General features: G+C 37.8%; 1 protein-coding gene and 1 non-coding gene across 3 annotated transcripts in view; both read right to left on the bottom strand.

Annotated features, from left to right (window-relative positions):
• CCDC191 (coiled-coil domain containing 191) overlaps positions 1-14,147 on the bottom strand; it is a 96,799-nt gene that overhangs the window by 3,726 nt on the left and 78,926 nt on the right. For both annotated transcript variants that reach the window (XM_045540241.1, XM_045540242.1), the window contains 3 exons: positions 11,696-11,839; positions 9,569-9,721; positions 8,895-9,040 (listed from right to left, as the gene is read on the bottom strand). In XM_045540241.1, the coding sequence (XP_045396197.1) occupies positions 8,895-9,040; positions 9,569-9,721; positions 11,696-11,839 (443 nt within the window). The remainder of the gene's footprint in view (positions 1-8,894; positions 9,041-9,568; positions 9,722-11,695; positions 11,840-14,147) is intronic.
• Positions 1,168-1,274, bottom strand: LOC123631114. Its single transcript, XR_006732989.1, has one exon. It is a non-coding gene; the product is annotated as a U6 spliceosomal RNA (small nuclear RNA).

Below are 14,147 nucleotides of genomic sequence, written 5' to 3'. Positions count from 1 at the left end.
TTTGTTGCCTATGCTTTTTGAGATCTTCCACAAAAAAAAAACTTTGACTAGACAATGTCCTGGAAGGTGTCCCCAATGTTTTCTTCAAGTAGTTTCATAGTCTCAGGTCTTAGATTTAAGTCTTTAATCCATTTTGATTTGATTTTTGTATATGGTGAGATACAGGGGTCTAGTTTCATTCTGCTGCATATGGATATCCAATATTGCCAGCACCACTTATTGAGTAGACTGTGCTTTCCCCATTGCATGCCCTTAGTGCCTTTGTTGAAAATGAGTTGGCTATAAGTGTATGGATTTACATCTGGATTCTCTATTCTGTTCCATTGGTCTATGAGTCTACTGTTATGCCAATACCATGCTTATTTGATTACCAGAGCTTTGTAGTATATTTTGAAGTCACATAGTATTGTACCTCTAGTTTTGATTTTTTGTTTTTTTTTCCTTGGGATTACTTTGGCTATTCACAGTCTTTTGTGGTTCCATATAAATTTTAGGATTATATTTTCTATTTCTGTGAAGAATGTCATTGGTATTTTGATAAGGATTTCACTGAATCTGTAAATTGCTTTGGGTAGTATTATCATTTTAACAATATTAATTCTTCCAGTCCATGAGCATGGAATAGCTTTCCATTTTTTGGTGTCCTCTTCAATTTCTTTAAACAATGTTTTATAGTTTTCCTTATATAGATCTTTCACTTCTTTGGTTAAAATTTATTCCAAGGTATTTTATATTCTTGTGGCTATTATAAATGGGATTGCTTTCTTGATTTCTTTTTCAGATTATTCTCTGTTGGCATCTATAAATGCTACTGATTTTTGTATGTTGATTTTGTATCCTGCAACTTTATTTAATTCCTTTATCAGTTCTAACAGTTTTTTGGTGGAGTCTTTAGGTTTTCTAAATATAAGATCATGTCATCTGCGAACAAGGCTTAATTTGGCTTCTTCCTTTTTAAATTTGGATTCCTTTTTTTTTTTCTCTTGACTAACTGCTCTGGCTAGGATTTCTAGTATTATGTTGAATAAAAGTGGTGAAAGTGGGCATTCTTGTCTTGCTCCAGCTCTTACAGGAAAGGCTAATTGTTCCCTATTCACAATGATGTTCACTGTGGGTTTGTCATATATGGCCTTTATTATTTTGAGGTATGTTCCTTCTATACCCAGTTTGTTGAGGGTTTTTTTCACGAATTTGCGTGTCATCCTTGCGTAGGGGCCATGCTAATCTTCTCTGTATCGTTCCAATTTTAGTATATGTGCTGCTGAAGTGAGCACTGTTGAGGGTTTTTATTGTGAAAGGATGTTGAATTTTATTGACAGCTTTTTTGGCATCTGTTAATAATATGGTTTTTGTTTTTGGCTCCATTAATGTAATGTATCATATTTATTGATTTGCATATGTTGAACCATCTTTGGATCCCTGGGATGAATCTCACTTGATCGTGGTAAATAATTTATTCAATGTGTTGTTGAATTTGGTTTGCTGGTATTTTGTTGAGGACTTCTACATCTATGTTCATCAGTGATATTGGCCTGTAGTTTTCTTTTTTTGTTGTGTCCTTGTGTCTGATTTTGGTATTGGGGTAATGCTGGCTTCATAGAATGAGTTTGGAAGTATTCCCTCCTCTTTAATTTCATCAATGTTTTTGAACATTTTGAGTAAAGTTGGTATTAGTTCTTCTTTAAATATTTGGTAGAATTCAGCAGTAAAGTCATCAGGTCCTGGACTTTTCTTTGATGGAAGACTTTAGTTATCACAGCTTTGATCTCATTACTTGTTATTGATTTGTTGGGGTTTTCTGTTCCTTCATGGTTCAATACTGGTAGGCTATATGTGTACAGTAACTTAGCCATTTCTTCTAGGTTTTCCAATTTGTTGGTATATAGTGTTATTCATAATAGTCTCTAATGATTCTTTGTATTTCTGTGGTCTCGGCTGTTATGTCTTCATTTCTGATTTTAGGTCTTTTTTTCTTAGATTTTGCTTATCTTTTCAAAAAACCAACTTTTTGTTTCATGGATTTTCTGTATTTTTTTAGTCTAAATTTCATTTATTTCTGCTTTTATCTTTATTATTAATATGGCTTTCCTTCTAGTAATTTTATGTTTAGTTTGTTCTTTTCTGGTTCCTTGAGGTACATCATTAGGTTGCTTATTTGAAGCCTTTCCATTTTTTTTTTTTTTTTGAGACAAGGTCTCACTCTGTCACACAGGCTGGAGTACAGTGGTCTGATCTTACCTCTCTATAACCTCGACCTCCTGGGCTGAAGGCATCCTCTAATCTCAGTATCCTGAGTAGCTGGGACCATGCACATCTAATTTTTGGTAAAAGAAATGTTTATAGAGATGGAGGATCTTGCTATGTTGCTCAGGCTGGTTTTAAACCCTGGCCTCAAGAAATCCTCCCTCTTCAGCCTTCCAAAGTGCTAGGATTACGGGTGTGAACCACTGTGCCTGGCCTCAGCTTTTTTGATATAGGTGCTTATGCTATAAATTTCTCTTTTAGGGCTGCTTTTGCCAATATCTCTCTGATTTTGGTATGTTGTATTTCCATTTTCATTTGTTTTAAGAAATTTTAAAATTTCCTTCTTTTTTTTTTTTTTTTGAGACAGAGTCTCACTCTGTTGCCAGGGCTAGAGTGCTGTGGCATCAGCCTAGCTCACAGCAACCTCAAACTCCTGGGCTCAAGTGATCGTCCTGCCTCAGCCTCCCGAGTAGCTGGGACTATAGGCAGGCGCCACCATGCCCGGCTAATTTTTTCTATATATATTTTTAGCTGTCCATATAATTTCTTTCTATTTTAGTAGAGACGGGGTCTCGCTCTTGGCTCAGGCTGGTCTCGAACTCCTGAGCTCAAACGATCCACCCGCCTCGGCCTCCCAGAGGGCTAGGATTACAGGTGTGAGCCACCGCGCCTGGCCAAAATTTCCTTCTTAATTTCTTCATTGACCCCTTGGTTGTTCAGGAGCATGTTGTTTAATTTCCTTCTGTTTGTATATTTTCTGAGGTTTCTCTTGTTATTAATATCTAGTTTTATTCCATTGTGGTCAGAAAAGATACTAGATGTGATTTCTACTTTTTGAATTTGTTGAGACTTGTTCTTCGGCCTTTGATGTAGTCTATTCTGGAGAATGTTCCATGTGCCAATGAAAAAGAATGTGCATTCTGCATCAGTTGGGTGAAATGTTCTGTTACTGTCAGTTAGACCTATTTTGTCTAGTGTGTGGTTTAACTCTGACGTTTCTTTGTTGATTTTCTGCCTGGATGATCTGTCCATTACTGAGAGTGGATGTTGAAGTCCCCCACAATTACTGTATTGCAGCCTCTCTCTCCCTTTAGATCTATTAAAGCTTGCTTTATATACTTGGGTGCTCTGGTGTTGGTATAGGTATTTATAATTGTTATATACTCTTGCTGAACTGACCCCTTTATCATTATATAGTGGCCTTCTTTATTTCTTTTTATAGTCTTTGACTTGTAGTCTATTTTATCTATATATAGCTACTCCTACTTTTTGGTTTCTACTTTCATGGAATATCTTTTTCCATCCCTTCTCTTTCAGTCTATATGTGTCTTTATAGGTGAAGTGGGTTTCTTATAGGAACCATATAGTTGGATCTTGTTTCTTTATCCATCCAGGCACTATGTGTCTTTTAATTGGAGAATTGAGTCCATTTACATGCACTGTTATTAAGGACTTACTACTGCCATTTTATTGCTTATTTTCTGGTTATTTTGTAACTCTTCCTTTCTTTTAGTCTTCCTTTGTTGTTATTTTCTCTGGTAGTATGTTTTAATTTGTTGCTTTTATTTTTAGTGTACTATAGGTTGTGATTATCATGAGGCTTACAAAAATCGTCTTATAGACATAAGTTATTTTAAAGAGGGTGACAACTTATCTTAGATCACACACAAAAAATAGAAACAAAGAGAAAACAAAAAAACCCTCTGTACTTCAACTTCATCCCCACACTTTTGACCTTTTGTTGTCTCAATACACATATTTTTATATTGACTATCTCTTAACAGGTTGCTGTAGCTATTAGCGTTTTTGATAGATTTGTCTTTGGGCCTTCATACTAATGTTATCAGTGGATTGTACACCACCAATTACAATATTAGAGTATTCTGGGTTTGTCCATGTACTTAATTTTACCAGTGGGCTTTATACCTTCATATATTTTCTGTTTGCATGTTGGCATTTCTTTTCTTTCAGATTGAAGAACTCCCTTTAGCATTTCTTGTAAGATGGATCAGGTTGTGGTGAATTTTCTCAGCTTTTGTTTGTTTGGGAAAGACTTTTATCTCCCCTTCATATTTGAAGGATAGCTTTGTTGGATACAGTGTTCTTGGATAGCAGTTCTTTTCTTTCAGCACTTTGAAAATGTTGTCTCACCTGCTCCTGGACTGTATGGTTTCCTTTGAAAAGTCTGTTGCCAGATGAGTTAGAGCTCCTTTATATATCATTTGCTTCTTTTCTCTTGCTACTTTTAGGATCCTCTCTTTGTCCCTGACCTTTGACAGTGTTGTTATTACATGCCTGGGGGTAGTCTTATTTGGGTTGAGTCTGGTGTTCCCTGACCTTCCTGTACCTGGATATTTATATCTGTCTCAAGTTTTGGAGAGTTTTCTGTTATTATTTGTTCGAATAAGCTTTTTACCCCTTGTTCTTGCTCAACTTCCTCTTGAACACCAATAATTCTTTTGTTCTTATTGTTCTAATTTGTTCTTTCGAGGTAATTGTCTCTATCTTGTAGGTGATCTTTCTCCCTTTTCATTCTTTTTTCTCCTCCGTGTATTTTCAAGTAAACTTCTTTGAGATCGCTGATCTTTCCTCTGATTGATCTAGTCTGCTATTGAGAGCGTCTAATGATTTTTCAGTTCAGCAGATGTACTTCTCAGTTCCAACATTTGTTTATTTAAAAATTATTTTAATCTCTTAAATTTCTGATAAATTTCTGAATTGCTTTTCTATGTTATCTTAGAGATCACTAAGTTTCATTAAAACTGCTATTTTGAATTCTTTGTCAGAGAGCTCACATATTGCTGCTTCATTAGGGTTATTCACTGGTTCCTTACTTTGTATTTTGGGGGAGGTCATGGTTCCCTGTTTGATATTGTTTCTTGTGGATGTATGTCTATGTCTTTGCATTGAAGTGTTGGTTATTTCTTCTAGTCTTCTCTCTCTGGCTTGTTTTTTATTGGATATATTTGCTCACAGATTCTTTGTAATTTGCCTATTTTGTTCCCCCTCTCCCCACCAACAGATCGCAGCCTACTTTTGGGCACTATATGGTGCTTTAAGCCTAGGTTTGCCTTGGCTCTAGTAAACAGAGTGCTGCCCATCCCTAACGGGAGAGATCCCCAAAAGGATATCCCAGTAGTGTGGGACGGCTGGCTTAGGGTTTGTGCCTAGTGGACCTGTGGAATCAACCTGCTACAGTGTGGTGCTGCTGAACAGCCACTATGATTTGGCATCTCCTTTGCTAAGTTACACAGCAGAATTTTCAGGGCTAGGGATAGTAGTCCTGCCTCCCCACTTTGTCTCTGGCTGTCCTTAGAGATATTTTTCCCTTCAGGCACTTGTGATGCTTCCTAAGGTTGAGGCAGGGATAGGCCTCCTGCTAGGGAGCCCAAGATGATGGGGAAGCTGGTTGTCCACCTTTATCTCACTTTTCCAGTGTAGAAACTATGAGTTGGGGGAAGTTTTTCCATGCACTTTGTGCTAGGCAGATTGGGGGTTGGGGTGCTGTGGATATGGAAGTCTGATTCTGTTACTGCCTGCTTAGAGTTTTTTTTACTTCTGTGTGGCCCCAGGAACTGTCTCATCCACATATTTGCGTCCTGGCATATTGCTGGTGATAATCTCAGTGCTACATATTTGTTTTGGGTTTGCTGTGATGGGGAGTGAAGCCAGATTGCTTCTATACCACCATTCTGGAACCAGAAACCTGTATGTATGTACATATGTGTTATGTATCTCTCTGAAATGCTTTCTGCCAAATCATGAGAGCCAGGCATTATGTTATTAGGTATTTTTTATGCTTGGCAAATATGTCTTGATAAATTAAATGTGGGTCTATTGTATAATAAATATGATTTAAGTCACCAAGATAAGGGGTGACTTAACCTGGGGTCCACAAACTGCTTGACATTTTGTGTAAAGTTGTACGTGATGTGTATATGTGCATTTTCTGGGGTCCAGGTCTGTGATTTTCATTACTACCTACTTCATGATGGTACTGTGGTTAAGAACCACAACAATAAGCAATATCAGAAATACTGATCCAGCTGAGAATAAGACAAGTGCATAACCAAGCTCTGTCTGCAGTACTGCAAAATAACTGCTGATAACAAGAGACTGGTAACATCTGTTAGTCCCACCATTTATAAATGCCAGATTTATAAAATTATGTAGAAGCGATATAGATATATAAAATTAAACTTCATATTCTTAGTGGGAATCATCTTTCTAAGGTCAGGCCTAAGATCAGCAGACATCTTTCTTCCCTTTCACCAACAGCTCTTCTATACAGCAAGAAGACAATGTTTTAGAGTCATTTCATTTGTATAAAATTGAGTAATAACTTTGAATATCAATTTTTTAATGTTAAAGCTCCTTTTAAAGGTCCTATGACTTTAAATATTATGTCCTCCTGCAATAAAATCCATCTATTCATTCATTTACCAAATATTTACTACAAACCTATGTACTAAGCACTGTCACGCACTGAGAACACAGTACTGAGCAAGATGTGGCACTTCCACTCTATTGAAAGGGACAGATAATAAACATGTAAACAGTTTACAGAGAGCCTTAAGTAAGTGCTGAGGAGGAAATAGGGCAGGTTAATGGATAGACAGTGAGGGAGTTAGGGTGGTCAGGGAGGTGACATTTGAGCAGAGAGCTGCATGATGAGAAGATCAGGTCATGTGAAAGCTTTGAAGCATGAGTGAGCTTTGTTGTCTGAAGAACATTATAGGAGGCCAGTGGGGCTGGAACATGGTAAACAAGAAGCAGAGTGGGAAGAGATGAAGTCACAACAATGCTTTTATATCAAGTAGATTCTGGCGGAGAATTTATTTCTTGCTGACTGCATGGATTCCTGTATTGATTTCATAACTTCAAACTCCAAATAGGACCACTATCTTACTATTATATTTTATGGTTTACAAATAAGGGTGAATTAGAAAAATGGGGAGAAATACTGATGCAGCAGGAAGACAGTGTTTTAGAGTCAGAAAACCTGGTTTGGAGCCCAGGGAACTGCCATTTGTTATTTGCATATCTTAGGCAATTCACCTACCCACTTGTAGCTTCTTTGCCTGAAAATGGAAATCATGACATCTGTCTGCCACCCCCACTACACTGCAAACAGACAAGATGGTTTGTGTGAAAGCCCCAAATGAATCTCTAAGCCTGTATACAGTGGCTGAGAGACAGAAAGAAAAAGGACATTTAATAACACATTCCCAAAGACACTAAGCCAAAAAAAATTAGTTATTATTTTGGGCTAAGCAGTGCATTTAGTGAGTTACTATGTTACCTCATTTTGTCTTCAAAATAACTCCTTAAGATGGGTTCTGTTGTCATTCTCATTTTATAAAAGAGGAACAGGGGGGCTTCAAAACGTTAAATTATTTCTCCAGAGTACACAGATATTGAGTCCTAAACTTCAAACTCTAGAGCGCAAGCATTTTATTCAAAGGGAAGCCCTCTGAATAACTTCACTTATTGCATATTTATTTTAGACAAAACTATAATCAACTTAACTGTTTTCCCAGCCCACTGATTTCCAGTTACTATAAATTAAACAAAGATGAGCAGGTTTTGGTGGAGGTGGGCACCCTAGTGGCAATAAGATGGGAAAACAATTATAAGGAACAGACAGACACACACACACACACACGTGTGCGCACATATACACAAATGAAAACAAAGCAACCAAAAGTGAATCTGAGGGTAGTGAGAAAAGGGGCACTTTTCTACATGTACACAACAGTCTGAGAACTGGAGGCATCACTGAATATGCCCACTGCATTAACTGATGCTCATAAAGAATGACACCAAAAGAGGATAGATCATTTGTTTAGTCTCAAAAGGAAGTGCATAATGAAATTAAGAACATTTCTGTTCAAAATGCTTAAAATTAGAACTTACTTATATGGAATACCTTTATTTCCCAAAGACACTGGATTAAATGAGACATGCTGTATTTTAAATATTAATATAGCCTAAGAATGATTCCATATATATAAAGTTCCAACCAGGCAAAACCAAACTATAGCACTGAAGGCTGCATGCTTAGGAGGTAAAAGTAAAAAGAAAAGGAGGGAGGTGTCCATTGTAAATGTCAGGAGAGTAGTTTATCTTTAGGAGAGACCTGTGATTGGGAAGGAGCCAGAGGTCAGCAATGTTTTACGTTTTCACCTCGCTGGTGACATGGGTGTCTATAGTAATTCATTAAGCTGTATTTGTATGATTTAAGCACTTTTCCATATTTGTATAATATTTCACAATAAATGTTCAGAAAGAATTTGAACATAAAAAGTGAAACTGTATGACTAATAAAGAATACAGTACATTTGCTTAAGTGTGTTTCACGTCTTTGACGTCATTTTATTCTCTTGCCAGTCCCTGTGAGGTAAAGAGGGCAGGCCTCTTCCTCCTCTTCATTTTAAAGATGGGGACCCTGGAGTCCCAGGGGGCTTACTGTCTTGTCTTCACTCATGTACTCAGTGGGTGAGCCGAGACTCCCACTCCTGCCCGGTGTCTCTGAGTGCCCTGCTCTCCTAGCCTCCAACCCATCTTTTCAGACACATTCCAGAAGCAGAATACATTGTTGAGCAATTGTGAAGTCAGAGAGTGAATTTTCTTGGAGCTGAAAACCTCACCTGTCGCTGTGCTCTGCTGCAGTCTTGCACTTGCTCTGATAATCGATCTTTACCTCCCTTGCCATGTTAAACCAGGCCCTGAAAATCTTCTTCTGAAGGAAATGTACACAAAGTTTTCTTACTTCTTCCTCCAGATGAGTCAGGTGCTGGGGATGAGGACAGGAATAGAAGTGAGACAAATATCTTCAGTGGACAAAGAATTAGAACAAATAAACAGTACAAATGAGACAGAATTGAAACAAACAAAACAGGAACAAAGGACACTAGAGGAATAAAGAGGAAAGAATATCGTAGCAGCCAAGACAATATCCTCTGCAATGTATTATAAAAATAACAACAGAACCAGTTGCAAGATTGAAGGGGTAGGTTTCTAATAAAATCACTTGAGCACTGTGAGACAAGAAACAAGAAATGAGTATAATAACAAGAGCTGATGTAATGGTATGTTATAGTTTATATACACACACTGTGCAAAAAGAAACGTGCTTAAGATTTTATACTAACAAAAAATCAATTTGAGATTTTTAAATTTATTTCAAAGCAATGAATAGGATTGTCTAGTCCTTTGTTCTTGAAAAAACATAATGACCACGGAAATTCTAGATTCCATTTAGTTTTCTTTCATAGGATTGACCAATCAGATGTATTTAAAGCACCTTTCCCTGTGGCCTTACCTGTAGCCAGCTCTGGGTGACTCTCCTAAGCAATATTTGGGAATAAAATTGATCAGCCTGGGCCATCTTCCTAGCCAGACTTGCCTGACTATACTGGAACCAGGTCAGCAGGCATTTCCTCTGTAAGGCCAAAGAGTGATGTTCTTCTGCCACCTAGAGAATTTTTTAAATGAGAGAAGGAAATTATTCCTTAAATGTTATATAATTTAAAGAAACACACATCACCTTGGTGGATAATGCTGTAAACCACATTTAGGCAGTTACTAGAGAAGAATAATTTTAAGATACATACAGCTTATGTCATAAAAGCTCTAACGACCCTATCATATGGAGGTTATAGATTCACATCATACATGGCTTCTCATTGCTGACTCCCTGAAGATCAAGGTGACTGGCTGGTTATGGAAATGGAATAAACAGCCTCTAAAGCCATCACTTCATGTCTACTGAATTTTGCAGTGGGTGGCTGGCAGCACTCTCAGTTTGCTTTCCTGGAGCTTAGATGGCAACCCCATAAGAAACCTTTCTGTATTACGTACTTATTAACCACTGTCTAATTGAGGAAATGCCAATACTTTCAATTAGTTTTGTAGAATAAGCTGTTGCTAGCATTGAAATTTAGACATTATCAATAAACCACAAAGCCATTTGATAGAAAACTAACATGAATATTTTAATGTCTTACCAATTTTAAAAGGCTCAGAGTATCATTCTATCAAAATAAACAGACAACTCAAGAATTTATAGATTTTTAAAAGTACTGTTGTATTCTTTCAAGAGGCAACAGGGGAAAACCCTTCTCTCTTAGTCCTCTCCAAACTATCACACATTTTTCTAAGCCTTGTCTAGACATCTGGCACTGTGAATGTGACTGATACAAATGAGTCTCTCGGCAGTCATACTTATTGGCCAAAATGACCACCTCAGGAGGTCTCTGTGGCACCTGAGAGTTAGGCCTGTCCTGATTCATCCCAGCCTGGGAGCCAAAAGACAGGCTATCATTTGATCTGTTTTGAACTTCTTGATCATTTCGTTGAATGCCCTTTTCTACGCACTGGATAAATTTGTTAGGGAAATTACATAAATTTCAATGGTGTTTGGTTTCATATATCTCTGTGTGGTAGAGTGGATTACTGTTCCCTGTAATAGAATTCTACACCCATATCCTTTCCCTGTGCTTCTCTGTGGAGTGGATGGAGCTGCCTTCTCCCTTCGATGATCTTGAGCTTGGCCCTCTGACTTGCTTTGCCCAGTGGAATGTTAGTGGACATGATATAAGCAGAAGTTTCATATGGGTTTACATAATTTGTTTTGGCCTTTTGTACCTCTGATAATTGCCAGGTGAAAAACATGCCCTGAGTAGCTGCTAGAACCAGAATGAGAGGCTTGCAGGGGACACCGAGGCCCAATATACAACTAGTCCATAGACATGTGCATGAGAAATAAATACTTGAGTTGTAAGTCACTGATATTTGGAAGGTGTTTGTTATGCAACTTTATCATAGCAGAAATCTAATCATACCTTACGGTAATAACATTTTTCTTTCTTAAACTCTGCTAAAATTGTGAGAAGCCTCTATTCTTCTTACCTTGGAGCTCTCTAATCAAAAATGTACTCTAGATTTTTCCAACCTGTTCAATTACAAGTCTTTCTCTACCTTAGAAGACTGAATTTTTTTTTTTTTTTGAGACAGAGTCTCACTCTGCTTGCCCTGACTAGACTACAGTGGCACAATCTAGCTACTGCAACCTCCAGCTTCTGGGCTCAAGCAGTCCTCCTGCCTCAGCCTCCTGAGTAGCTGGGACTACAGGTGTGCACCACCATGCCTGGCTAACTTTTTCTGTTTTTAGTAGAGATGGGGCCCTGCTCTTGCTCAGGCTGGTCTCAAACTACTGACCTCAAGTGATCCTCCTGCCTCAGCCTCCCAGGGTGCTAGGATTATAGGTGTGAGCTGCTGTGCCTGGCCCCAAATCTAAACTCTTATCCAAAACAAATAAATATAGACATTGAATTCATTTATCTTTTTGGCATTAAATCACCAAACTCCCCCAAAGCCTAATTGGGCATTTATCATATTTGGAAAAGTCCATTTTCTAATTTTGGGGGGTAACAGTGTGACACTGTACCTGCATGTTTTGCTTGCTTTGCATTCTCAATCTCTTCCAAGGCCCTAGACCTTTTTTTCTTAGCAAGACCTTTTTATAGTGTTCTTTGGCTACTGTTTCCAGCTGCTGGTTCCTCTTAATTCTCTTCTGCTTCTCTAGTTCTTTCTGGGAAAAATAAAGAAGTAAAATGCCATGACCAAATAGCTCACGAGTTTGATTTCAATAAAAAGCTAATGAATTTAATTTGAACATGTAACTACTAAACAGTACGTTAATCATGATAACAGAGCTCTGGAACATTAAAAAAGAAAAGGAAACAGTTCTGCTAAGAGGATTAGGAGAAGTTGGTCATGAATCCTTCAAGAATCAGGGATATGCATATTCTTGGGTTTATTCAGTATTGTTCACATAAATGACTCACCTCTCACAAAGTTACTAAAAAGTAAAACATCGATTTAGGAGAGTGATCAGGATTTTTTCCTCTTTATGAAAAACCCAGCAATGCAGCCCCTTCATTTAAATTACGGGAGATTAGACATAAATAACCCTATTCAGATGTAAAGATCTTCCATTAAAAGTCTAGAAAAAAATTCTTACTACTGAGCTGTTTTTCTTTTTAAGTGATGAACAATAAGTTGAGAGGCAAGATAAAAGTATTTGATCATCATTAAGCAGCCTTTCCCCCCTCTGAGGAGGAGAAAGATTAACTATCCTTGGCGGTGCACTGAGAAAAGACACCCCGTGCCCCTCAAAGAAGAACTGCATCCCGAGGAGTGTGCCTGAGAAAGATGACAGAGACTTAATGGTCTACCTTACAGGTATCATTATTTCTTTTTTCTCTTTTAATGAAACTAGCCTATAAGAAAGGTGAGAAAGGAAAAAAAAAACTACCTAAAAATGGCGAGTGGTGGCAAGTGACACCTGCTGTGAAAGATACAAGAGCAACAAAGACTGCAGACTGCCTTCACAGTTGTCATCTTTGTGGTATAAATGCAAAAACATTTAATTTAAGCTTATTTTTCTTTGCTCCCCATAATTTCTTGTCAGGAAAAGGGCAGTAGTGAATTGTCTGGTTCTGAAAAGCTAATGTGCCTGAGCCTCCTGTGAGGAAAACATTACAGAGACAGCACTGGGATATCGCTAATATGGAAGGGAGAATTGCTCTGATCTTCCTATGCAAACTACCTATTTCTGTACAAATTCCTAAAAATGAAATGTCCATATTCTCTAAAGTAGTAAACCCAAATAAACTTTATAATCATTACTTCAGGAACTTGAGATACTTGCGAATGCAACAGCCAGAAAAAGAAATTATTGACAACAATTTTCTCATGAGTAGTAACAGGAAGCCGAGGGTTAAGTGAAAAGGAAAACAGAGAAACTGACCATTTCCGCATCCACTGAAATGTCCCTGTGGCATAAAGGCAGCAGCTGCAACTTGCAGACGGAAATCTACCCCAGACAATAACTCTTTGGAAAAGCCCTCAAGCTCGGCCAAAAGAACCTGTTCACATGTGCATATAAGTCATGGTGTAACTGTCCTCCCAGAATTATAACTCTATGGCTATGTTCTGGGCTTCCCAAAAAATTATCTTCAGACTTTTAAAAAATCTACGTTTCCATGGAAAATTATAAAGAAAAACATTTATTAAGAGTTCTGTTTGAGTCAGAATTTTGTATTCTTACACAGTGATTTAATTCCTCCCTCAATTAAGGATTCCTCAATAGAACTGGTTGTATTTCATCACTATCACCACATTTCCCATTCCCTTTTGTATAAAATATCTATAATAGCACCTGTATGCATGATCTGCTGTGAGGATGACATATGATGCTGTTTTGAGACAGCACTTATATTGGGGATATATGCAGCCAGGGTTTCATAGAGCACATAGTTCACTTAGGCTAAAAAGGGATACAAAATCTGGGTTTCTGACTTAAATTATGTTTTACATAATTACAAATGACATTCAAAAAATAAGACTCATTTAAATGTGCATCTTTATCAGCCACTGTGCTTTGAGAGAAAGATCAGGAGTTACAGCTACGTTAAGGAAAGTACAGGGCAGGGGACACTGCCCCCAAACTGTCTGCCTTCCATCTGCTTCAGAATGTATTCCTGGTTACCTACTCTTGTAATTTATACCCTTTGCTCTCTTGTGTCGTGCATTTCTCTCTCATTGCTGGGGGCATTCCATCAGTATGCCAACATATGCTTGTATCTCCCATCTTTAAAAAAACGAACAAAACAAAAAAAAAATCACCAACTAAAACATCCTTCTTTGAACCCATGTGACTCCATCTGTACTCTCAGTATCTATTTCCTCACCTATTTTCTCCTCTGGAATGAGGCTCCCTTCCCAGCACACCACTAAAAGCACTCTTGACTAGGTCATGAATGTCTCCAGGGTCCCAAGTCTAAGAGTCACTTGTCTGTGCTTTTAATTGAACTTGGTAGCATTTAGCTGGGTTC

This window comes from Lemur catta, chromosome 1 (genome assembly GCF_020740605.2).
Source record: "Lemur catta isolate mLemCat1 chromosome 1, mLemCat1.pri, whole genome shotgun sequence".
Lineage (NCBI taxonomy): Eukaryota > Metazoa > Chordata > Mammalia > Primates > Lemuridae > Lemur > Lemur catta.
This window is presented reverse-complemented; position numbering and strand designations above follow the sequence as displayed.